The sequence below is a fragment of the Amphibalanus amphitrite genome, unplaced genomic scaffold (genome assembly GCF_019059575.1).
Source record: "Amphibalanus amphitrite isolate SeventyFive unplaced genomic scaffold, NRLGWU_Aamphi_draft 000843F_arrow, whole genome shotgun sequence".
Taxonomy (NCBI): domain Eukaryota; kingdom Metazoa; phylum Arthropoda; class Thecostraca; order Balanomorpha; family Balanidae; genus Amphibalanus; species Amphibalanus amphitrite.
In genome coordinates this window covers 307,096-329,329 of record NW_024882337.1, presented here as the reverse complement: position 1 = coordinate 329,329, position 22,234 = coordinate 307,096, and the positions used below count along the sequence as shown (strand labels likewise).

At 50.4% G+C, this 22,234-nt stretch overlaps 1 protein-coding gene across 1 annotated transcript in view; it reads left to right on the top strand.

The window, feature by feature from the left end:
• Positions 1 to 95: 95 nt before the first annotated feature.
• The window catches only part of LOC122366983 (titin-like), a gene marked incomplete at its 5' end in the record, with an annotated part of 146,027 nt that continues 123,888 nt past the window's right edge, over positions 96 to 22,234 (top strand). Inside the window, 39 exons of the mRNA XM_043339714.1 lie at positions 96 to 256; positions 770 to 889; positions 3,272 to 3,404; positions 3,576 to 3,764; positions 4,151 to 4,400; positions 4,702 to 4,845; positions 5,162 to 5,413; positions 6,948 to 7,091; positions 7,380 to 7,637; positions 7,783 to 7,926; positions 8,274 to 8,492; positions 8,731 to 8,907; positions 9,101 to 9,159; positions 9,311 to 9,784; positions 9,989 to 10,207; positions 10,419 to 10,613; positions 10,867 to 11,047; positions 12,089 to 12,204; positions 12,383 to 12,558; positions 12,852 to 12,963; positions 13,183 to 13,448; positions 13,669 to 13,805; positions 14,740 to 14,879; positions 15,017 to 15,141; positions 15,407 to 15,543; positions 15,820 to 15,973; positions 16,180 to 16,313; positions 16,560 to 16,702; positions 16,977 to 17,237; positions 17,477 to 17,663; positions 18,413 to 18,603; positions 18,880 to 18,947; positions 19,245 to 19,326; positions 19,468 to 19,626; positions 19,797 to 20,069; positions 20,315 to 20,467; positions 20,825 to 20,978; positions 21,283 to 21,471; positions 21,619 to 21,779. Of these exons, the coding sequence (XP_043195649.1) occupies positions 96 to 256; positions 770 to 889; positions 3,272 to 3,404; positions 3,576 to 3,764; positions 4,151 to 4,400; positions 4,702 to 4,845; positions 5,162 to 5,413; positions 6,948 to 7,091; positions 7,380 to 7,637; positions 7,783 to 7,926; positions 8,274 to 8,492; positions 8,731 to 8,907; positions 9,101 to 9,159; positions 9,311 to 9,784; positions 9,989 to 10,207; positions 10,419 to 10,613; positions 10,867 to 11,047; positions 12,089 to 12,204; positions 12,383 to 12,558; positions 12,852 to 12,963; positions 13,183 to 13,448; positions 13,669 to 13,805; positions 14,740 to 14,879; positions 15,017 to 15,141; positions 15,407 to 15,543; positions 15,820 to 15,973; positions 16,180 to 16,313; positions 16,560 to 16,702; positions 16,977 to 17,237; positions 17,477 to 17,663; positions 18,413 to 18,603; positions 18,880 to 18,947; positions 19,245 to 19,326; positions 19,468 to 19,626; positions 19,797 to 20,069; positions 20,315 to 20,467; positions 20,825 to 20,978; positions 21,283 to 21,471; positions 21,619 to 21,779 (6,837 nt within the window). The remainder of the gene's footprint in view (positions 257 to 769; positions 890 to 3,271; positions 3,405 to 3,575; positions 3,765 to 4,150; positions 4,401 to 4,701; positions 4,846 to 5,161; positions 5,414 to 6,947; positions 7,092 to 7,379; positions 7,638 to 7,782; positions 7,927 to 8,273; positions 8,493 to 8,730; positions 8,908 to 9,100; positions 9,160 to 9,310; positions 9,785 to 9,988; positions 10,208 to 10,418; positions 10,614 to 10,866; positions 11,048 to 12,088; positions 12,205 to 12,382; positions 12,559 to 12,851; positions 12,964 to 13,182; positions 13,449 to 13,668; positions 13,806 to 14,739; positions 14,880 to 15,016; positions 15,142 to 15,406; positions 15,544 to 15,819; positions 15,974 to 16,179; positions 16,314 to 16,559; positions 16,703 to 16,976; positions 17,238 to 17,476; positions 17,664 to 18,412; positions 18,604 to 18,879; positions 18,948 to 19,244; positions 19,327 to 19,467; positions 19,627 to 19,796; positions 20,070 to 20,314; positions 20,468 to 20,824; positions 20,979 to 21,282; positions 21,472 to 21,618; positions 21,780 to 22,234) is intronic.

Below are 22,234 nucleotides of genomic sequence, written 5' to 3'. Positions count from 1 at the left end.
AATCATGGTTGGATGTTTCTATTCATCAACTGTCAGGTTCGCGAAGGGGTGTCCGTTCGCTGTTCCGCTATGCTCGCTCCATTTCAGGCCGCTAACCCGACCTCTCCACCGTTACAGGAAAACAGGGCCTATGTCTGGACACGCTCGATGCCGCGCGACTGGAGAAGATCCGCAGTCTGGAGGCGACGGAGGCGATCCGCCCCGAGGAGGCCGCCCCAGAGATGCAGAAACCAGTCTTCACCACTCCACTCAACAAGTGAGCAGTCGGCAACAAACAGTTGACGGGAACGAGCACCGATACCGGGTGGGGAATCGCGTATTCACGCACAACATCTGTATTATCAATTTGCAGTCCTAAAACAACTGAGTGAACTAACTAAGTGAAGTTCAGTTATTAATTTCTGAGGAAGCGTTGATTGACCTACTGAAAATCGGCAGAAATAGGCATTATCGTGTAATATCATGACAAAACGCATGCTCCTTTATCCTTGACCTTGTCAGTCCCTTTCACGTCATAACAAAATCATACGAAGTTGAGATGTCGCATCTCACACCATCTTCCTTTTCCAGTCTCCACGCATCTCAGACTCTTTCAGCGCATTAGAACTTCAAACTGCCAGCCATGGACCCCCTCCTATTCTTACCACAAACAAACGCATCAGCCTGACACCCAAGTGTACCTGTGTTTATCAACATCCCTGCCGCGCCGTTAAACACAGTGCCGGTTTCCGTTTGGCGCTCGGTGTCCTGACCGGTCACCCCTCCCCAGCCTGGAGAACCTTCAGGAAGGTCAGCACGCTCACCTCGAGTGCCGCCTGGAGCCCATCAACGACCCCAAACTGCGCGTGGAGTGGTTCGTCAATGGAAAGGAAATCCGGACAGGACACAGGTACGAACGGTAATAGGGGGCGGAGGGAGAGAGGAGACGAGAGCAATAAGAGGCCGGTGGCTGAGACGTCAGAGCATTCGCATACAATGCGGTGACATCAATCATTGTGAATTATTCGGGCTAAACTAAATATTACGCTAAAATAAAATCATGCTGCAGATAGGAAACAATACATCGTGGCTGAAAGAACAATAAAGGTGAAGGGACAAAAGGAGATGGGGGCAATCTGAAAAACCGGCCGCACGTGCTCTCCACAGCTGTGCGGAAGTCATATGACCCGCTCCACCTACATCCCTCATTTATTACCCCGTAACCGGCTGGGACGACACGTGATTCTCCAAATCACGTGTTTATCTTTCCTGGCAGCGACCCACCCCCGGGTCGTAACGTCACGGGGTAGGTGCAGCACACCTGTGACGGCGTCACGGGAGGGGAGGGGGTGTCAGAGGTGACGCAATCTGCTGCATCGTCAGCTGCCCCAGCTGCGCCAGAGGGCGATAAGCGATGTGTTGATTTTGCCGGGATTCGAGCCAGGCTGCCACGACGGCAGCCAACCGATTTGGCACAGTGTTGGTGTGTAAATAATACTCCCGTCCCAGGTCTGTTGCTATTCCCGGTGATTGATATATGGAAACGACCGGCAAAATCAGATTAAACAAACGGCGTGCCGTCGGAAAGGGAAACCGTCTTCCCTGATTCATTATTACGCCCTGCAAAATCAGTTCTTCAATATAGACCACTGACCAGCGAACAAAATATGTACCGATGTTTGTTATGAAAAGCTTTCTAAACCTAATCACATTACCCGACACAGAGGTCCACCCATGGCCATGTTTAGCTCAAAATGCCAAATGGACTACGAATTCTGCTGAAAGAGCCATTGTGGTTTTTTTTTTCGTATCTTCCGGCCGATATGCACCATTGCCTTGCCTTCAGGTTCCGGACAAACTCACGACTTCGGCTACTGGCTGCTGGACATTCTATATTCCTACCGGAGGATTCGGGCACCTACATGTGCAAGCCACCAACGATCTTGGGAGGCCGTCAACACATGCACGATTCGGTGTCAACGGTGAGTTTGGGGACAAGAATCCGTGCTCAGGGGCGGGAGAAGGTGTTGGTGCGGTGACGTGAGGAATAAGATGTGCTGTCAGCTAGAAAATTAATACAAAAAGCAAACCGTTATGTCATGGTCATTCAACGCTATGCATGAAGAGATGTCGAAGTAAAACTTAAATTTATCAAGCTGTTTTATCGCATGGTCCTACCTTCAGCTCAACGTTGTACATATTTACTTAACTTAGGACACACACCAACATGTATAATTCACAAGTATAATGATTCACATAAAACCTAACATGCGCAGTGCGCATTCATTACATAACAAGAAAACCATGACAAACAATCGTCCAGTGTTTATGTTGACAATTTACAATGCAGACAACTGTGGTTCCTTGTCTGGTATGGTATGTCCTGGAAGCTTGGTGACTAATTGTTGGTAACAACTGTGCGTTAATGTCCGTTAATGCGTTGTACGTCTAAGCGTTGTTCGCTTCTTCGATTGGTTTTGGCAAAAGACAGCTGAGGAAGATAAAAAAATCATTAATTATCTGTCCTTTTCGTCAGACGAGGTACGAGACAACACAGCAGGTTTGGTTTATGTGCCTTTGTTCACTTGGAGTTCCGCATCGTGTAGATTTCTTTTCTCCCAATATCAACATGCATCTGTTCTGTCCAGAGATTCGTGCAGCTTTAGAGCTGAAAATTGCTCAGAAAATCGTGCTTCTAAGTGACTTTTCGACGTCTCTTAACTTCGTGACAACTGTTTCCCTCTTCCTTTTTGTTCCAACTGTTTTCGATATTTTCTGCGTCTATCAACTTCGATTTGAACTGTTAATGATGCTTTCTTTCACCTCAGGCATCCTTCCGTTAAAAAAAACTTCTCGACATTTCTATGCTGAATGTTGTGCCGTGCTTTTCATTTGTCAAAAGTAAGTGCAATGCCCCATGACGGTCAGCGCACTTATTTGTTTAACCGCCGCGAGCTGTGAATTCGCCAGCGCTCAACTGTGCCTTGCGTGCAGTATGCGATCAGGCGCCTCCACTAGTGTCATCTAGTGGACGATAGCGGAACTGACTGCCAACCGCGCCGCAGGCAGCGAGTGCTGACTTTTGTCATTCTCGCTTTCCGGGCTTCGAGTGGCGAACTTTGCGCAAACATCCACCACTAACAAAAAGGAGCACAAAGGAACAAATAAGAAGCTCTCTGTCAAGATAATTCGCGTCCAAACATAGCCGTTGACTCCAAATTTCATCCTCCCGATTTTAACGACTTGCATGAAGGTGTGAATTTCACGTACTGACCATGACATGCCCGAGCAGCGCCGCTCAATCTATCTGGATACCAGCACCCGGAGGGCTGGCAAGAATCCGCGACCTCGAGTCTCGCGAGACTCAGCGCCCGGAGGAGGCGGAAGAGCCCAAGGAGGCGCCGCGCTTCGTCCAGGAGCGCCGGGTAAGTTCTCACACGATATGTTGAGAGAGCGCTTGACGCAAATGGTTGCTTTGAAGACAGGAACAAGTTGGTTGCGGAAACAGACAATCCCACAAGCCATTGGTCATGGTATGATTACATCGACATCTGAAGGTAATTGGTCAAAAGTTCACGCCCCTCTGCGTCTCACAGGGTCAGATCCAGCTGGCGGAGGGTGGCTCAGCGCACATGGAGGGTCGCATCGAGCCGCTGCACGACTCGGACCTGCGTCGAGTTTCTTCCACAACGGGAAGCCGCTGCAGTCGGCGTCGCGGTTCCACACGACGTTTCGACTTCGGCTACGTGTCGCTGGCATCGGCGGCCTGGTGGAGGGAGGATGCGGCGAGTACACCTGCCGCCCGTCAACAAGGTCGCGAGGCCACATCCAGCCTCACCATACAGGTTCTCGGTACGTATAGCGGAAAACCGACTGGCAACACCGATCCTCATGGACCATGCATCGATCTACGCCGATCTTCTCACTGGTCTTTGTACATTATCATCTTCACAACCACCTTCATCAACTTTCACACAGCTCGCCATTGATCATATCATTTTTTAAAATACTCTGGATCCTAAACTGAGCGCTGTACAATGTACATCGATCAAGGATAGGTTACTAATGACTCTGAAACTCCTTAGATAGACGCGACATTCACCCTAACTCACCTACTCAATCAAGTGGAACGTCATAACCAGCGGCTTCATCGCCATGTCCATTCCCGCAGACAAGAGAAGATCATCTCGTCGACGCAGCACCCGGAGGGTCTGAGGCGATCCGCCAGCTGGAGCAGCGTTCCCCGGAGGTGCGCCAGGAGGAGGCGGCCACCTACCAGAAGCCCATGTTCACCCAGCCCCTGCAGAGCGACAACCGCCTGGACGAGGGACAGGCGGTGCACCTGGAGGCGCGCCTCATCCCCGTGGGCGACCCCAAACTCAAAGTCGACTGGTTCAGGAACGAGCAGCCGCTTCAGTTCGGTGAGTGAAAGCGGAGACGAAGCATCGTGAGGTGATCAGGGACAGTTCTTTTTGAATGAGTTCCGTTTTTACATGACACCCTAATAAGTGTCGATGACATTAACAGGCAAATAATTATGGTGTAACAATTCATCTGGAATAAACCTTTATTGCTATAGCGTCCAATAATATACTAGATGCCGGCAGCGCTGGCGCGTTGCCTTGGGCCAGAATTGGAGGAATGGTATGTCTTGGTATGGAAATGAATTAACCCCTCGTTCTCTAATAACCACAACCTCCTATCGCCCTCTCCTTCCCTCAGGTTCCCGGTTCAAGCCAACGCACGACTTTGGCTACGTGGCGCTGGACATTGCCGGTCTGCGACCCGAGGACGAGGGCGTCTACTCGTGTCGCGCCACCAACGAGCTCGGAGAGGCCGTCACCACCGCCTCCATCCGCATCAAGTGTGAGTTCGCGGGAGAAGACGTCACGTCACAGTGGTCTGCCTGTAGAGCATGTTATCTATGGTTGTCACGTGTCAGGGAGGAGGATGAAAGTTACGTTTTCTATAAGTGACGTTTCATCAAAGGATTAATAAATCGTGTTGAATCGTGGTTAGTTCATCGCGATTTTCAAGTTGTATATCGTTGCAGGACGCAAATTGAAGATACATACCCTAAAACACAAAAAAGGAATATGATATACTTTGCGCAGATAAGAATCGCTAAATAGCGCAATATAACTAGCGCAAGACCTCTGACATGATCGGTGCACATCCCCAGCCGAGGCCAACATCGTGCTGGACACGCAGCACCCGGGCTCGATGGCCAAGCTGGCCGCGCTGGAGCAGAAGGCGCCCGGGGAGCCGGCAGAGACCGAACAGGAGTTCGAGAAGCCCGTGTTCACCATGCCGCTCACCGGGCCCACCGAGCTCATCGAGGGTCAGCACGCGCACTTCCAGGCTCGCTGCGTGCCCGTCGGTGACCCCAGCCTGCGCTTCGAGTGGTACTGCAACGGCGTCGAGCTCAAACTCGGTGAGATCTGGGCAGGTGCATGTAAGACCGTCAGTGGAAAACTTCGATTTTTAGTCATGACAATGGAATTCATGCATGTGTACGAGTACCTACGCTACGTCATTGTATTCCGACTCTCGTAGCATTGGTCAATAATCACTTAGGAAAATGCTTGATTTTTTATTTTCTACTTCGCCTGACTTGTCACTTTACACCTTATTGCATCGGAAATAGACCTTTGTACGTACACGGAGGTCTATGCATCAGCCATATGACATTCTGCCAGCGATGACGCACGAGCCGAGATCACGTTCAGGTGCTTTAATAACAGTAGTAGTCGTAATAAATGACATGTAAATATTAAGAACTTACCAGCCTATGGTCGACCATATAGCGTACGAATATAACACGTTGTGAATATAACCTGAGTCCAAGTTATATGTCAACATCACGAAATTATCAAGGAACATTCCCACTAACTCGTAACAAGTGCCACTAGGTTGATGTCCCTTCACACCTTATATTTTCGTCGGTTGTCCATCACAATCCCATTGTTTTCGTAGCAGTCTCACTGGCCATTCATAATGTTTTGTTGAGTCGTTGTCCGTGCATTATAATTTTCACTTTTTGTTCTGTAGATGTGTTGTGGCTGTGAAGGACGGATTACCACAGACCATCGACAAAATACTAATAGTGTCTACCCTTATTTTGCCAGATGGAGGTAAATTCCAGAGCTGTCAGGTTTGGTTTATTTCAGTGACACTCTTCTGTTTGAAACTGTATCTTCTTCTCATCCATCTATATACCTACTATATTATCTTCTTTGAGTGTTTATATCTGTTAAACAAGCGATTGTTCACATGTATCTCCATGCACAATTGTGAACTACGAAACGAGTAGTTCTAGAGCATAGCATATAAGTAACAGCATGCTACCAAGAAACATGAAGTTCAACGGGCACTTCATGGGTGTGATGTATTCTTTCAGGCACACTTGCGTGACAAATCTACATTTGATGCATTTTTAAGCACAGTCTGCTAGGCTTGACAATCTATATTCAACGGATTGTAAAAATGATCGTATTTCGATTGATACGAACAAAATAAATCCATTTTTCGACACACCCGATTTGTGCTATGCAATCCAACTCGTGCAGTTAGCTGAGCATTAGTTTGACGCATGAAAATAGCTCGTAAAGATGCATGTGTCCCTTTCCTCGAGCTTGGATCTTCCACACACATCCGAACATTTAACAGTTGGACATGTAAGGCGGAACATTTTTAATAAGTTTTCCCTTGATAAGATGTCTCGCTCCCGTTTCCGTCATTGACCCTCCCCACAAGGTTGCAGCTCACATGAAGGCTACCTTTCACGCATGATCTTAGCCAGTAGCATTGAAAGCCCATTAAGAATTTTCCCTCAAGTTTCAACACTTAGTAACCAAAGCCAAGTTACATACGAATCATTGCACTTCATAGTTCATATACTAACGCACAAAAATACAAGGGACAACTTCAAACGATCCTCATGTAACACCACCACGTGTTCTTCATAGGCTCTCGCATCAAGGAGACGCACGACTTTGGCTTCATCACGCTGGACATCATGTCTGTGATCCCCGAGGACGCCGGCATGTACATGTGCAAGGCCATCAACAAGGCCGGCGACGCCGTCACCACCACCTCACTGCACGTGCACGGTAAGTGGTTCATGTCGGCTGGTGATCCGTCACCAGTGGGGGTACCTTGGAACTTTGCGTCCTTACGTGCAAGCCGAGGAGCAATGGTTTGGCTCTTGTGAAAAAGTTGGCGTCCTATTTGTGGTAGCCACGGTAGAATTTTAATCGCAATAATCGCTATTGGAAGTCAGCAGCATACAAAGACAATATAATTTAGCAATTGCCAATGAGTTCCAGGTAGCCTCTTAATTTTCACCTGCCTTTGGATGACGGACGTTTCTCTAACCTTCTCATTCCCTCCCCACGCAGACCGCAGCAGCGTGCTGGGTGACGCCATCCACGCCACGGCCTGGGACAAGATCCAGCTGAAGGAGGCCGAGATGAACCGCGTGCCCGAGATGTACGTGGAGGAGCGACCGCAGCAGGCGCCCGTGTTCACCACACACCTGCAGAGCCACGACCGGCTCACTGAGCAGCAGAGCGTCCACCTGGAGGCCACCGTCGAGCCCAAGACCGACCCCAACCTGCGCGTCGAGTGGAGCAAGAACGGCGTGCCGCTCATGACCGGTCAGTGCGGCAACACATTTCTCCATTTACCGTAATTGTCATTAATTCTACGGCAGTTCACAAGGTTCGATTCTAGCGGTCCATTCTTCCTTCCCTGTAATGCCGTTGGTTTAGCGCAGCTGACGCGTCTTCCTCTGATGCACAGGCGCGCGTCTGAGGAGCACGTTCGACTTTGGCCTAGTGACGCTGGACATCATGAGCCTGCGAGGCGACGACTCGGGCATCTACACGTGCCGAGCCGTCAACCAGATGGGAGACGCCGTCTCCACATGCACACTCAAGGTCGAAGGTAAGCCACATCGCTAGATGCTTGGAAAAGAGGCTTAAAGCGCAAATCCGGATGCAGCCGTTTGCAGCCGTTTGCCGATCACAAACCTATCAGAGCTGCTTCTAGCATTAAATACCTATGCGTTGCTAGCGTTCCTATTATTTCGGAGAATAAGCTTTGGGCAGAAGTTCCAGTTCCTTCATCCTTCTCCACTATTCCATGACTGAACTCCAAACATTGTCACTCTAAAATTTCTGATGGTTTGCAGACAAACACTGGCTGCTGGGTCAGTCTCAGAGGCCCGAGGGTACTCCACCCTACACCCACCACAAAACACACCACCTCTGACCCTGACCTCTGACCGACAGACAAGCACTGGCTGCTGGGTCAGTCTCAGAGACCCGAGGCGCTGCCGGCCATCGCTCAGCTGGAGCTGGGACGTGGCCCGGCCGAAGCGACCTCGCCCGATGTCACCTTCGAGCTGCCCGTCTTCGTGTCACATCTCAACGACGTGCAGTGCAACGAGAACGAGCGCGCCTGCTTCGAGTGCCGCGTCGAGCCGGCCAAGGACCCCAACATGAAGATCGGTAAGCGAGAAAAAAAACATCTGCTTCGCCGCATTATTATATTTGATGTAGTTAATCGGGATAAAACCCAAGTTTTTTGTTTGTTTTACGAGTCTCCTAAAGTTTTAATTTTACATCCAGTGTTTGGCGGAAACTTTCAGCTTAGCAACGTTAGAAAGTGAAGAGGCCCAGGAGACTTAATACGACAATTGGAAATACGAGACAATTGAAAATACGGAACTTTTGCGTCTCGCTTCAGAATGGTTCCTGAACGGCGAGCCGATGAAGAGCGGCTCCCGTTTCACGACCCACTACGACTTCGGCCTGGTACAGCTGGAGATCGCCGACACCCTGTCGGAGGACGCCGGACTCATCGTCTGCAAGGCCACCAACCAGAAGGGCTCGGCGCAGACCACCGGCACACTCCGGGTCAAGAGTAAGTTACAGCTGGAGGCACTTCGACTAGGACGGCTTGTGGGACAATGAACGAACTGTCGCATGTAAAAATGTTGAGCGGACGGATGCTACGAATTACGATACGGATCGATGCAGCTTCAGAAATCAATCATGCTGGTGCATTGTAATTCCGTGAACGAAAAGGTTTCTATTGACGCACGATGTCTTCGCAGGCTCATCCGAAATCTTCAAGGAGACTGGAGAAAAGCCACGCTTCGTTACACAGATACAGGTAATAAGCCGTGATAAGGTAGCTGTGAGTGAACGGACATCTTGAAAAAAACACATTGTTCGTAACATTACTGCTAACGCATTCTTGTGACATTTAGGTGTCCACAAACAGTTCTATTCGATCTATAAAATCACATTTGCCTCTTCCTCAGAGCGTGGAGAACCTGCAGGACGGCGACTCGGCGCACTTCGAGTGTCAGCTGGAGCCCGTCGGAGACCCCGACATGAAGGTGGAATGGTTCCACAACGGCGCGCCTCTGCGCCACTCCTCGCGCATCAAGGCCGTCTCCGACTTCGGCTACGTCCTTCTCGACATCGCCTACGGCCAGACGGAGGACTCTGGCGAGTACGAGTGCCGCGCCACCAACAAGCACGGCTCGGACAGCACGCGCGCCACGCTGCGCTGCCAGGGCCGGGGCGGCGTATTCCTCGACTCGCTGCAGCCGCAGGCGCTGAGACACATCTCCGAGCTGGAGATGACGCCAGAGGTGGACGGAAAGCCCCCGGCGCCCGGCTCGCAGGCGCCCAAATTCACCAAACACGTCACCGAGATCACCAACATGGTGGAGGGCCACTCGGCGCACTTCGAGGCGCGCCTGACGCCCGTACACGATCCTGACCTGACGGTAAGAAAGGGGAAGGCTAAAATGCATTGAAATTTATGAACGAAAATTGTGATTACGTAATGTGCGAATTGGCTGCTGAGTTTTTCCTCAAATCACTCTCCAATAATTTTAAAGTATGGTTTTTAAAGTGTTGTTCAATCATGTCGAGATGTTCACAGCAATCGCATGGCAATCCATTAACTCATTTGACGCTACCTTCAACAGGTGGAATGGTACCGCAACGGCGAGAAGCTGCCGAGCGGCCACCGTTTCCGGACGTTCCACGACTTCGGTATCGTCATCCTGGACATCCTCTACTGCTACGAGGAGGACTCTGGGGAGTACGAGTGCCGCGCCGTCAACAAGGCCGGCTCAGACGTCACCAAGGCCACGCTCAAGTGTGTGTCGAAGGAGAGCCTGATCTTGACTCCACAGATACCCAAGGTGACTGCGGAAAAAATTGTGTGCGTTTTATTGATAACTTCCATGACCGAATATCGAACACCCCTAAGGCCATATCAGCGCTGATTTACCCGTTAAATAAAAGTAAATGATGAGCTGACTAACAATTCGCTTCATCAAATACCGAAAGTCTGCGTAGCCAAACGCATCAGTATAGGGCATTTGACTTACGCTACTTCACTTTTCACCCCAGGAAATGAGCGGTGGCCTGGAGAAGATCCAGACCCTGGAGGACTCCACGCGGTTGACGCGCGAGGAGAAGGAGGACGTGACGACGCGCGTGGCGCCGCGCTTCACGGTGCCCTTCAACAACATCGACGACCTGCGCGAGGGAGAGAACGCCCACTTTGAGGCGCGACTCACCCCCGTGGATGACCCCAAACTGAAGGTGAGGCCAACACGACCTTCGGTAATACTGACGACCTCTTGCCGTTTGAAACGGTACCATATCAACGCTGAGTCCTGACCTTGATAAGGACATAATAGTGGCGTTTATCCGTCCCGATGCGCTTGCAAAGACATGCCTGGGCGCAGCAAATACATTTGTGTTCTTAAAAAAGGGGCAGATCTTCTCGAACCATTCTCCGTTGATCAAGGACAAGCGAAAATCCTTACCATCTCACACTGTGCCGATTTATCAGACGGAATGGTACCACAACGGCAAGCCGATGAAGGCGTCCAGCCGGTACCGCACCTTCTGCGACTTCGGCTTCGTGATCCTGGAGATCTCTCCGGTGTACCCGGAGGACAGTGGCGAGTTCACGTGCCGAGCGTTCAACGAGGTCGGCGAGGCCACCAGCACCGCCGTCATGAAGTGTTCCGGTGAGTGGGACAGCGGGCGACGCGACGGCGGAAGGGGGACGGGACTGGGGACAGATGGCCGAGAGAAAAGGAGGCTGGGGGCAGGATAGATAACTTAGCCTCGAATTTATGTCATGGGTACATCGATAGTCATTATCATGTATTTGAAACCAATGAGTATCGGTAGCCGTCCGCAAAGCACGTCAAGTAGCGTGTGGTCATACGGTATCTAAGCTCTGTTCACTGCAACAATGCAAGTTCGAAACAAAGTAATTTGTCTGATCTGAGCTCGGTAAAAGGTGAGAACCGGCATTCATGTGATGCGAATATTTGATATTTTTACTGTTCCATTTCGCCAGGTCCAGGTAAGCCAAGCAAGCCAACAGGTTTGGTATCACGGTAATGCCACGTGTTTATGCCCTTGGCTTTATGAGCCCAACGCATTATTCTTCGCTGTATCTATCTCGCACAGAGAAGAAACAAACTTCGTCTTCGACCTGTGCTGAGGCGCTGAGTGTTTTTCAGAGCGTGTTTGGGGAGGGTTTGGAGCCGCCACAGCTTGTGTTTGACGGCAGAAGAAAAGCTACATTTTGAAAAGGAAAGGCTTTGAGGTTGAACGATTTTGAGGTTGATACATGCAATTTTTGCATTAAAAAGTAGATATAGCTTTATAGTGTGTAATAGCGCGTGCTTCTTCATTGCCACTGTCCATCTATTCCTGAGAAGGTACTTGAACCATCGCTCATAATGAACAGCGATTTTGTAACACAACGATTTTACTATCGAGTAGCTGTTTAATAATCCCGGCGGGTAGCGACAGTACCAGTTGACCCGCTTACAAATATCTTTCATTATTTTCGGTGCGCCCGCGAACGTTTAAAAACTTGTGTCGAACTCAGCAGGCGGGTTTTGCAGTCTCGATCAGTACTTGATGTCTATTCACTGCTGAAAGCTCACATAAGCACATGCTAATTAAAAACATACGAAAAAAAGAAGCCATAGCAAGCTGTTGAATGGTACGTACAACCTAGTTGAGATCACTCGCTTGTAATTGTGTTGCAGGCAAGAGGAACATCATTCTTGAGAGCCAGCTGCCCAAGGGCATGGAAACGATGCAGAAGATTGCTGACCTGGAGAATCTGGGCATCAAGCCGGTCATGCCGGGCGAAACTGAGGAGGTAAGAGTGGTCTATACCCAAGTGTCAGCAAGACGTAGAAACGACTATACGACACAATTGCTGAAGTTACGTCTGATGGCAGCGCCACAGTGGGAGGAGTGTTGCCTGCCGAATTCATGATCGTTTACTTCCTCAAGCTTCCCCGGTACCTAACTCGTTTGCTCTATACTCGTCGCAGGGCGCTCCACCGCAGTTCCTGACGCAGCCGGCCGACGTCAGTCTGGTGGAGAACCAGCTGGCGCACTTTGAGTGCCGCCTCACCCCGGTCGGAGACCCTACCATGAGGGTCGAGTGGTTCCACAACGGACGGCCCCTGTCAGCAGGATCGCGCGTCCGCACCATCAACGACTTCGGGTGGGTGCTCGATGGGAGCATTCCTAGATCCAATCGGGGTGTTCACGCACAAGTAGAGATAATCTCTCCTTTTGCTACGTTAAGCTATTACGCCTACGAATCAAATGAACATCGATTCGAGAAATAGCATTGACATCGATATCTTGTAGAGTGTTAGTTGTTACGAAGTAAATGCTATTACGATGTCACCCTCATCGTACCCAGTATCCAACCTTCAAGTGCCACAGACGTCAAGAAATAATGTGATGTCCCGAGGAGGATCTGAGGAGTGACATCCCGCACCATCGTTTCAGCTACGTCATTCTGGAGATCGGCGGCATCTACCAGCGCGACGCCGGTCTGTACACCTGCAAGGCCGTCAACAGGCACGGCGAGGCGTCAGTCTCCTGCTCCCTCACCGTCAAGGTAAGGAGCGACGGGAGAACCGAATGGGTTAGAAGATCGCACTTACAGCAGATATCCAGCGTCCTAAGAATAGCGAAATCTGCATTTAAAAGGACAAACCAAGAAAAATACAACGAGCCACGGGCTCTATGCGAAATCGAAGGACGCTCTCCGCTGGAATATAATTGTGATTAGCCTCATACCTCATTTCACACCGCGTTCTCCCTCCTTTATCCGCAGGGCCGCCAGGGCGTCGTGTTGGAGCCGCAGATGCCACACGGCATGGAAGGTATCCGCAAGCTGGAGGAGTCGCTCTACCACTCAGAGCAGGTGCCGGTGGAGGACGCCGCGCCGCAGCCGCCGCGCTTCGTCACAGAGATCAAGAACCTCGAGTCTCTGTTCGAGGGCCAGCCGGCGCACTTTGACTGCCGCGTGGAGCCGGTCGGCGACCCCAGCATGCGCATTGAGTGGTTCCACAACGGACGGCCCATCGACGTCGGATCCAGGTCAGTCGGGAGCGGATGATGCGGTAAGATTACAACATAGACCTGTCGTTTGCTTCATAGCTTTCGGAAACGTCAAGGAACTTTAGGAAACTAGGGGATGTGCTCGTAGGAAACGCAAGAGGGTGGATACGTTTGGTCATGATTCGATCATATAAGTCCCTCCTAGGAAACGAATGTGTCATGATGTCCCTTCACCACGGAATCGCTGACGACGTCACAGGGTTCACTTCCTTGACGACTTCGGCTTCATCGTGCTGGACCTGGACTGGACGTTCCCGCGCGACTCGGGAGAGTACGTGTGCCGTGCCACCAACAAGTGGGGCACCGCCACCACCAAGGCCACCCTCATCTGCAAAGGTAAGGACGTCCCGACCAGCCTCGACAGTACGCAGCTGGCCCACGCAGACACAGGGGACTGACGCAACGCTCCAGTTAACATGGTGTGCCGTCTTGCGTGCAACTTAGAGAGGAAAATGTTACTATTTTGATTCAACAACAGCATTTTCCCTTTCAGCGGTTTAGTTGTATTTTTCCCCCAGCTAGATACTTATGATAGTTTGCTTCATGTTCGTGGACCCGTTAAATACATGGTTGCATGGCAATACCTCTGGTCGCAAGGCAGCATATTATTTCCCTAAATAAACCATAGGGTCGTTTTTAACGCTATACCTACCTTTGTTGTGCTGTTTTCCACCCACCCCGCATACACCGAGGGTCCAATTGTCACATGTTGTCTCGTCCCGTATTTGCCCTAGCATTTCTATCGGTGAATTTTATTTTCTCATCTAACCTCTCCGTGCATGCTCAGCTAATCGGCTTGGTGAAGTGTTGTGCTGTCCCTTATTTTCTCTCACACCGCGCGTTACAGACGAATTCCAGCGATATCTGGAGCATTACAACCTGGATCACCTCGCCCGGCTACCAGCGAGGAGGCTCTCACAGATACTTTGTAGGTCAAGTGGTGGACAGGAGTCGTGGTAACATGAAACCAATGCTTGTTTTCCGCGGACCTTGGATGGTATATGGCTTTGAACCATTTCGACTTAGCTCTTAAATTCGCTTGGATCGGTACCGAAATAAAATGACCTAAAAACAAATGTTTTATTTTCGTACCAGATTTAAGCCCAGCCAATTACAAATGCACGCAATAAATCGGGCTGCGGTGTCGGACATCTCTTTATCGTTTCAGCTACCTGACAAATATAAATTAAGAATAAACCATATAATCTATTCCTTTTTGCACCGTACTGTCGTTGTTCTGACCTTTCCAAATGTGTGACCTAATTTCTAGCCAAGCGGGACGTGGTGCTCGAGTCTCAGCTGCCCAAGGGCATGTCTGGTGACCGTCTGCGAACCCTCGAGGAGGGGCCCAAGATGGGCGAGCCGATGGCACCGGAGGCGGAGGCAGAGCCGCCGCGCTTCGTCAAGGAGGTGAGGAACTGGGATCGAAATGCAATCTATCGACAGGCCACACTAATGTGACTTGCGACGATTTGCTTGATGTCATTGTAAGATGTTGCTGTTAAAACTTATTTGACCAACAAATCACACGGACACGTCCGTTCCAGATTGGCAACGTGGACGTTGGCGAGGGTGAGACGGCCTTCTTCGACTGCAAGGTGGAGCCCAAGAGCGACCCCAACCTGCGGGTGGAGTGGTTCAGGAACGGCGTCCAGGTCCAGACGGGCCACAGGTACGGACAGTCAACGTCTCCGTGGCGAGCAATACAGCGGTTGGCGACAAGCCAACATGTGCTCATAGCAATGTCCTTTAGTGTTGAGGGTTGTGGGAGTGTAGTAAATTTTGAAGGGCTATGCACTTGCAATATCTGAGCTGATAACGAAAACCCTCGTGAGGCGAATGATTTGACAAAAAGTTGAACGCCTAATCCATTAACTCCCGATCATGGTGACCCCTCCAGCCCTTCTCGCTGCTGACGTGCCTCTCCTGCCCGCCAGGTTCCGGACTACGTTCGACTTCGGGTACGCGTCGCTGCAGATTCTGGGAGTATACCCAGAGGACGGCGGCGAGTACACCTGCAGGGCCGTCAACAAGGTCGGACAGGCCACCTGCAAGAGTGCACTGACCTGCCGAGGTAGGTCTTCGTCCACACACATCGTATCACAGCAGATGTTGAAGACAGTTTACTCACCCGTGGTGACTTTTCCAGGAGACTGTCGCCGTAGTTATGATTGAAATCCTGAAACAGAGAACGAAATCAGTTGTAAAAACAGAAGGTCGTTCTGGTGCCATCATGCCTGAATAATAAGCTCAGCGTGGCGTTCTTTGTTAAGCATCACATTCGTTACCATGCCAGCTATATCATAGCACTTTTCATGTTCACAACTAACATCACTGCGTTTTCCGGCAGCCATTTCGTCGGTGATCATGCTGACCCAGGTGCCGAAGGGCATGAAGCCCGCCGACTACCTGATGCAGATGGAGGCCACCCTGAAGCAATACACCTCGGAGATCCACCTCACTGAGGAGGATATCTACGACGCCGACCGCAAACAGCCGCCGAGGTACAGTGATCATCCTTCAACTGAACGGGGAATGGCACTAAACTAGATCGGGGCACCTGTTAAAATATCGACGTTACAAACTCGATTACGCTTATATCCAATGTCGGTCCATTAAAAAGAGCTACTGAAGAAGACAGGTATAAAGATGAGCTGCTGTTCCTACTAAGTTTGAAAGCTGTCTGACCATGTGTTCGCCTCGTACACAGGTTCGTCACCCAGATCCAGAGCCAGCCGAACTTGGTGGAGATGGAACAGACCAAGTTTGAGTGCCAGCTGGCGCCCGTTGGAGACCCCAACATGAAGGTCGAGTGGTTCTTCAACGGCAGACCACTGCCATACAGTGAGTTGATGCGTTAAAACCAGATGGGTAAAACCGCAAGAAGCACGACCTTGATCTCATAGAGTATTCTGTCGATGGTCTGAATAGGAGGGCAAACGGCATTCGGGGTATCTTCATAACAAGTACTCATTCATCAATTTGCGTTGCTGGCAAATGAAGTACGGGGTCTTACATATCAGATGTATGACCATCGACCTCCATGAAACCCCAATCAGCCGCTGACATTCCACGTATGTGACGTTGCAGAGAACCGCTTCACACCGATCTACGACTTTGGTTACGTGGCGATGAACTTTGGCTGGGTGTACCCGGAGGACTCTGGGGAGTACCTGTGCCGCGCCACCAACCTGTACGGCATGGACGAGACCAAGGCCATCATCAAGACTAAGGTCAGTAGAGGAGAGTGAACCGAAGGCAGGGTAGCGCAAGGGTTGGGAATGTCACGGAAGGAAATTGGTCCTATCATGGAAGGATAGGCTGCATCTTATTTGGCGATAGCACTAAGAAAACGACAACTTATCGAATCAAACCGTTCAGCATTCTCCGTCTTCCGCTCAACGGGTTGGACGCTTAGACCATCATTCAGAGGTCTCCGTTCTGTAGTTACGAAAATTTAAATGTAACCATTACCACCCCTACGTGACGGCCTCTTCCTTCCATCAGGGCAAGCCGGGTATCGTGTACGAGTCCCAGCTGCCGAAGGGCATGGAATCTGTCAAGAAGATCCAGGAGATGGAGTCCCACTGGAACCGGGCGCCCGACGCGCCCCTGGAGGAGGAGCGCGCCCGCGAGGCGCCCGTGTTTGTCACCAAGCCGGAGCCGGTGACGGTGAACGAGGGCGACTGGGCGCGCTTCTGCTGCCGAGTCACCGGCCATCCGCGACCCCGCGTCATGTGGCTCATCAACGGACACACCATCGTCAACGTGAGTGCCGAAAGCTGGTATGCTCGGTGGTATACAGCGTAAAAATAGTATCAGGAGATGGCGAATGAGCTCCGGAAGGTAGGCTTTTCGGTTGTGTTTTAATATCCATTTAGATGGAATATAACTATTGGCGGCCGGCCTAGGGGCGTAGCCGGCCTAGCCGCCGGCTACGCCATCACACCAAAAGCGATCGAAGCACGATACGAGCCAGGTAGTAACTTGTAATAAACCGTCCACAGGGCACACGCTACAAGCTGACCTACGACGGTATGTGGCGACTGGACATCCCCAAAACTCGTCAGTACGACCACGGCAAGATCGAGGTCGTCGCCCGCAACTCTGCCGGCGAGGCCTACTGCTCCTGCGAGATCAACATCAACGCTCGGCAGGACGACTACCGTGCCGTCCTCAAGAACTCGCCGAAACGTGAGTGGGCCGGGCGGCACGCCGCGCGCGCCATCCGACGGCGACCTGGGTTACCAGAGCCTCCCAGGTGGCCGTTTGTATATCGGGAGTAAGGGGAAGCAGAGACCAGCACATAAACAGCACGACTAACGCCGCTGGGCATCTCACACACTACACTTCCGTCACAGCGCTGGCCGCAAAACTGCCGCCGCCGCTCACTGACTTATTATAGCCAATAACACCGCCGTCTTATTGCTCAGCAGCGTTTGGAAGTGAACAGGTAAGGAGCCGTTTCAGGTGCATGAGTTTCCGTTTGCGCATAAACCTATTTGGCGGTTTGAAGTGATTTTTTCCTAGGCTTTGCTTTGTTTTTATTTGCTTTCTTCGAGCCTCTGTCGCCTGATAGAATGTGCGTCCTAACCCGTAACCGAGGTGTCATCCTCATAAAACTTTGCAGCTGGTTATGCTTACCTGCGTGAAATGCAATCAATGTGTGACCACATTGGGGCCGAGAAGACAACGGATTGCCATAACCGTTAGCGAATTTTTGGTGTCAGTTGATTGCAGAGTAGTGTTCTACGTGCGACTTGATGCTTTTAGACAGTGCCTCGTGATTTTAGCCATGTTACCCGACTAATGTCACTGTCCTCGTCTTTATATGTGACCACACCCAGCATTTGTGCCTTGTCCTTGAGCGTTGCCCCGCATGTGACATCAGCACCGTGCTGCCACCTGCCGCTGCCCGCGATAACTTGCAGTTCCTCTTTTAGCCTGGTATGACTATGACCTGCGACAATACCAGAGCGAGCGCCAAGAGGTGGAGACCGAGCGGGTCTTCGAAGAGAAAGTGCGGCCCGGCATATCTGTTCTCTATCAGGGAGAACACAGCAAAGTTGTGGAGGAGCCCGAGGCGCCCAGGCGGTCCAAGCGGGGCTCTGACGCTTCAGACGTCGGCAAACAGGTACGAGCGTTTTGTGCCAACTGCCAGCACATATCTAGCCATGCATTCAGCAGTGTGTTGCAATGCAATGAATATTATGAAGGGCTATCATGAAGCGTAGATGCTGCGATATCAGTTCAATCTCAGTAACATAAAAATAGCTCCGACTTTGAATGTGAAAGTACAAGATAAAAGCTTTACGAGAGCTTTACACGTTAATTATCGTTGAATGTGATTGTGGCTGGGGTGATGGAGTTCATGTCTAGAACGGGGATTGACGGCAATTTCACTCTGCAGCTGCCGCAAGAAAGAACCCCGCTCGGCTCTGTGGCCAAGGGCATGGCGGCTATCTACGTCCAGAAACTGTGAGTCGACCAACATGGGCTTCCACGATCACCGGTGGAAATTTAATTCATTTTGATTAATGTATCTTATATCAATCAGCATCAAATCAATTAACTCATATTGATATAACCATTGCAAATAATAACAGCTTACAATAGGTGCACAGCAAAACTTAGAATGCTGTCTAAACCACAGTGGTCTATGAGACGAGATGTGTTCATCTCAAACAATGAAGAGTATACCACCCTTAAATAGCATGGTATGTTTTCTCGCATATACCACTGTACTGATCACGCTTTCATGTTTGTTTTGTCCAGGGCTGAGGCAGGACAGAAGCCGGGAGCAGCCCGACCTGGCACAGCCTCAGCGCCCACTGAACCCGCAGCACCCGGAAAGGAGGTGAGCTAATCACATAAAAGGCGCCTGGTAAGAGTCGGACTGCAACAACGATCGTCATTACTGAAATCGAACACATTCCAGTAATAATGAAACTGTATTTTAGGCATCACGCAAACCACTTACGTCTCGTGTGTCTTCCAGGCGCCAGGCCGTGCACCGATCTTCACCCGTAAGATGCAGCCGAGCCGGGCTTTCGAGACGAACGGGGCCCGGTTCGACGTGGACTTTGTGGGCGTGCCACCGCCCGAGATCACGTGGTTCCGAGAGGACTTCCCGATCACGCCCAGCCACGACTTCAAGGTAAGTTGGTCGAAATATGGATTGTGTATCGCCACATTCATATGCCATCTGTGATCTGGCACTAGTCACAATGAGCAAAGGCGAACATGCAAGCAATTATCTATGCAGTAATGAACAATGAATATGCTACGATGTCATCTCACACTTTGCTGTCTTCGTCGTCCCCGCAGGTCACCACCACCGGTCGGCACTCGACGCTCGAGATCCGGGAGGTGTACAGCGAGGACTCGGGTCAGTTCTCGTGCGTGGCCTCTAACGAGCACGGCCAGGTGCGCTGCTCCGCAAACCTGGTGGTGGAGGAACGTCCACTGCCGCACGGTGTCCAGGTGCCGCCCAACTTCACCCAGACCCCGCGCGACGTGCAGCTCTGGCCCGGCACCAAGGTTGTCACGTTCGAGGCCAAGCTGGCCGGAACGAAACCGGTCGACGTCTACTGGCTGAAGGTGAGAGAGAAAATTGGCAGATTAGTGGAAGGTTGAAACGATTATGAAAGGTAGATGAACAAATACATTTATGAGAGTAATCTGAAAACCTTAGAAGAAACTAGAAAGACACATAATATAAATGAGCGATGAGACGTAAACAAAAGGAGATTGAAATGTCGGTAAGGATTAGAATCGCATCTCTGTCAGCTTCTCGCAATTTCCACCCTTCCTTTTGACACCACATTGCCCTCCCGTCTGTTCAGAGCGGAGACCACGTGGAACCTGACGGTCGCCACAAGGTGGCCAGCGACCGGGACACCTACACGCTCACTGTGCTGGAGCCGACTGCCGACGACTGCGGGCCGATCGAGTGTGTGGCCATCAACGCGTCCGGGGAGGCGCGCTGCCAGGCTGAGGTGGGTGGGCCGTGCGCACGTTTAGAGGAGGTTCGGTCAACGACGCAGGCATGTGTCGCTTTTGCTTGTCTGGGTGTGTTTTTCTTCTTTTACTCAGTTTCGTTGAAATGACATCACTTCGCACGAAGTCGGATAAATGGTTCTTTGATGCGTTTAATCAGTCCTTGAACAGCAATGTTGTTGTCATCAGGAATCGAGCATCATTTTCTATCTTCGAATGAAACCACTCGCTGATGTCAAAGAACACCTTTAGTCGGCGTTTGACTGAACCTAAAGAGTCGAACTAACTCCATTTAGAGGTGATTCACACATGTGAATCGATTTGCTGAATTGCTGATGCCCAATTTCTCTTTTCAGCTGCGAGTCGCTGAGGGTCCAGAGGACACCACGCAGCCGAAACCCAAAGCCCAGGGGAAGGAGGTTCCGCCAAAGATAACCGTGCCCATGAAGGGCGTCACGGTGCAGGAGGGACACCCTGCCACACTGCGGTGTCGCTTCTCCGGGCAGCCAGGTTAGTTAGACGTGGTGTTAAATAGTGGGAGGAAATATTAAAATTCAGCTGCAGGTGACACTTGGTAAAAGACGGCTTTATGGATTAGATTCAATGTAGCAATTCCTCAGCCCTTTTCTCTTATTTCATCAAGCCATCAATCAATTCCATCATAGACCACTATATAGGTATATAGTGGTCTATGATTCCATCAATTTCACTGATCAATACAACATTTCACCGTGCGATTTTTTCACTGAAGTTAAGCATTCCACCAGCTGTAACGATCATTAGCCTCTGACATGCCTTCACACTTCGCCTCCAGCTCCGACGCCGCAATGGCTGAAGGATGGACAACCGGTAAAGCCGTCCAAATACTTCAAAATCGAGCAGGACGGCGACACGTTCGTGCTGAAGATCTCCGAGTGTTTCAAGGAGGACGAGGGAATATACACCTGTGTGGCGACCAACTCGGCAGGCAAATCAACCATGAAGGCGCCGCTGAAAGTCACAGGTGAGTGAAGCTGAAAGTGGGAAATGACGTATGTTTTATTCGTAAGCATTTAGAGTAGTCTGTAGTTATATGGTAAAGCCGGCACAATGTGTTAACGGACCGTGATCATGGATCGGTGTCTAATATGTGGATTATTTCTATTTTCAGCTCCGAAGCAGGAGATCGTCCCCACTGTGTCCCCGATGAAGGACGTCATCTGTATGGAGGGTGAGCCCGCCCGGTTTGTGGCCAAAATCACCGGCAAGCCCACCCCTACGGCGACGTGGCTGCGCGAGGGCCAGATCATCCCGCAGAGCGGGGAGTTCAAGGTAGGTTCAGAGGCGAGAACTTGACACACATGATTTCGGATCGTGTTTTATGACGGAAAAAATGCTATGGGGCATTCCACGTCAAATCGAACAAAAATCGGCTGTTTTGCACCTTACCATCAGCGATTTCATTATAAATTTGTGAGCGAGTTCCTGTGTCGCCCCGGACATTACATTGATGTTTTTTGCACATTCTGACCACAGGTCTTCTAAATATAGGGCATCAAATTTTTACAAAATGTTGCATCTTTATATTTTTGAACGACCATAACTTTGGTTGTACTTGTTTGATTTGAATGAAATAAACCTTACTGTTAAGGTAATTTCTTAAGCATTTGTTTAGAATTGCATCGACTTAAATATATGACCTTGAAATTTGCTTAACTCTGTTCTTAAGCACAAAAATTGAAATAGCAAAAAACACGCCACCTTCGATTTGGCTCATTTTCATATAT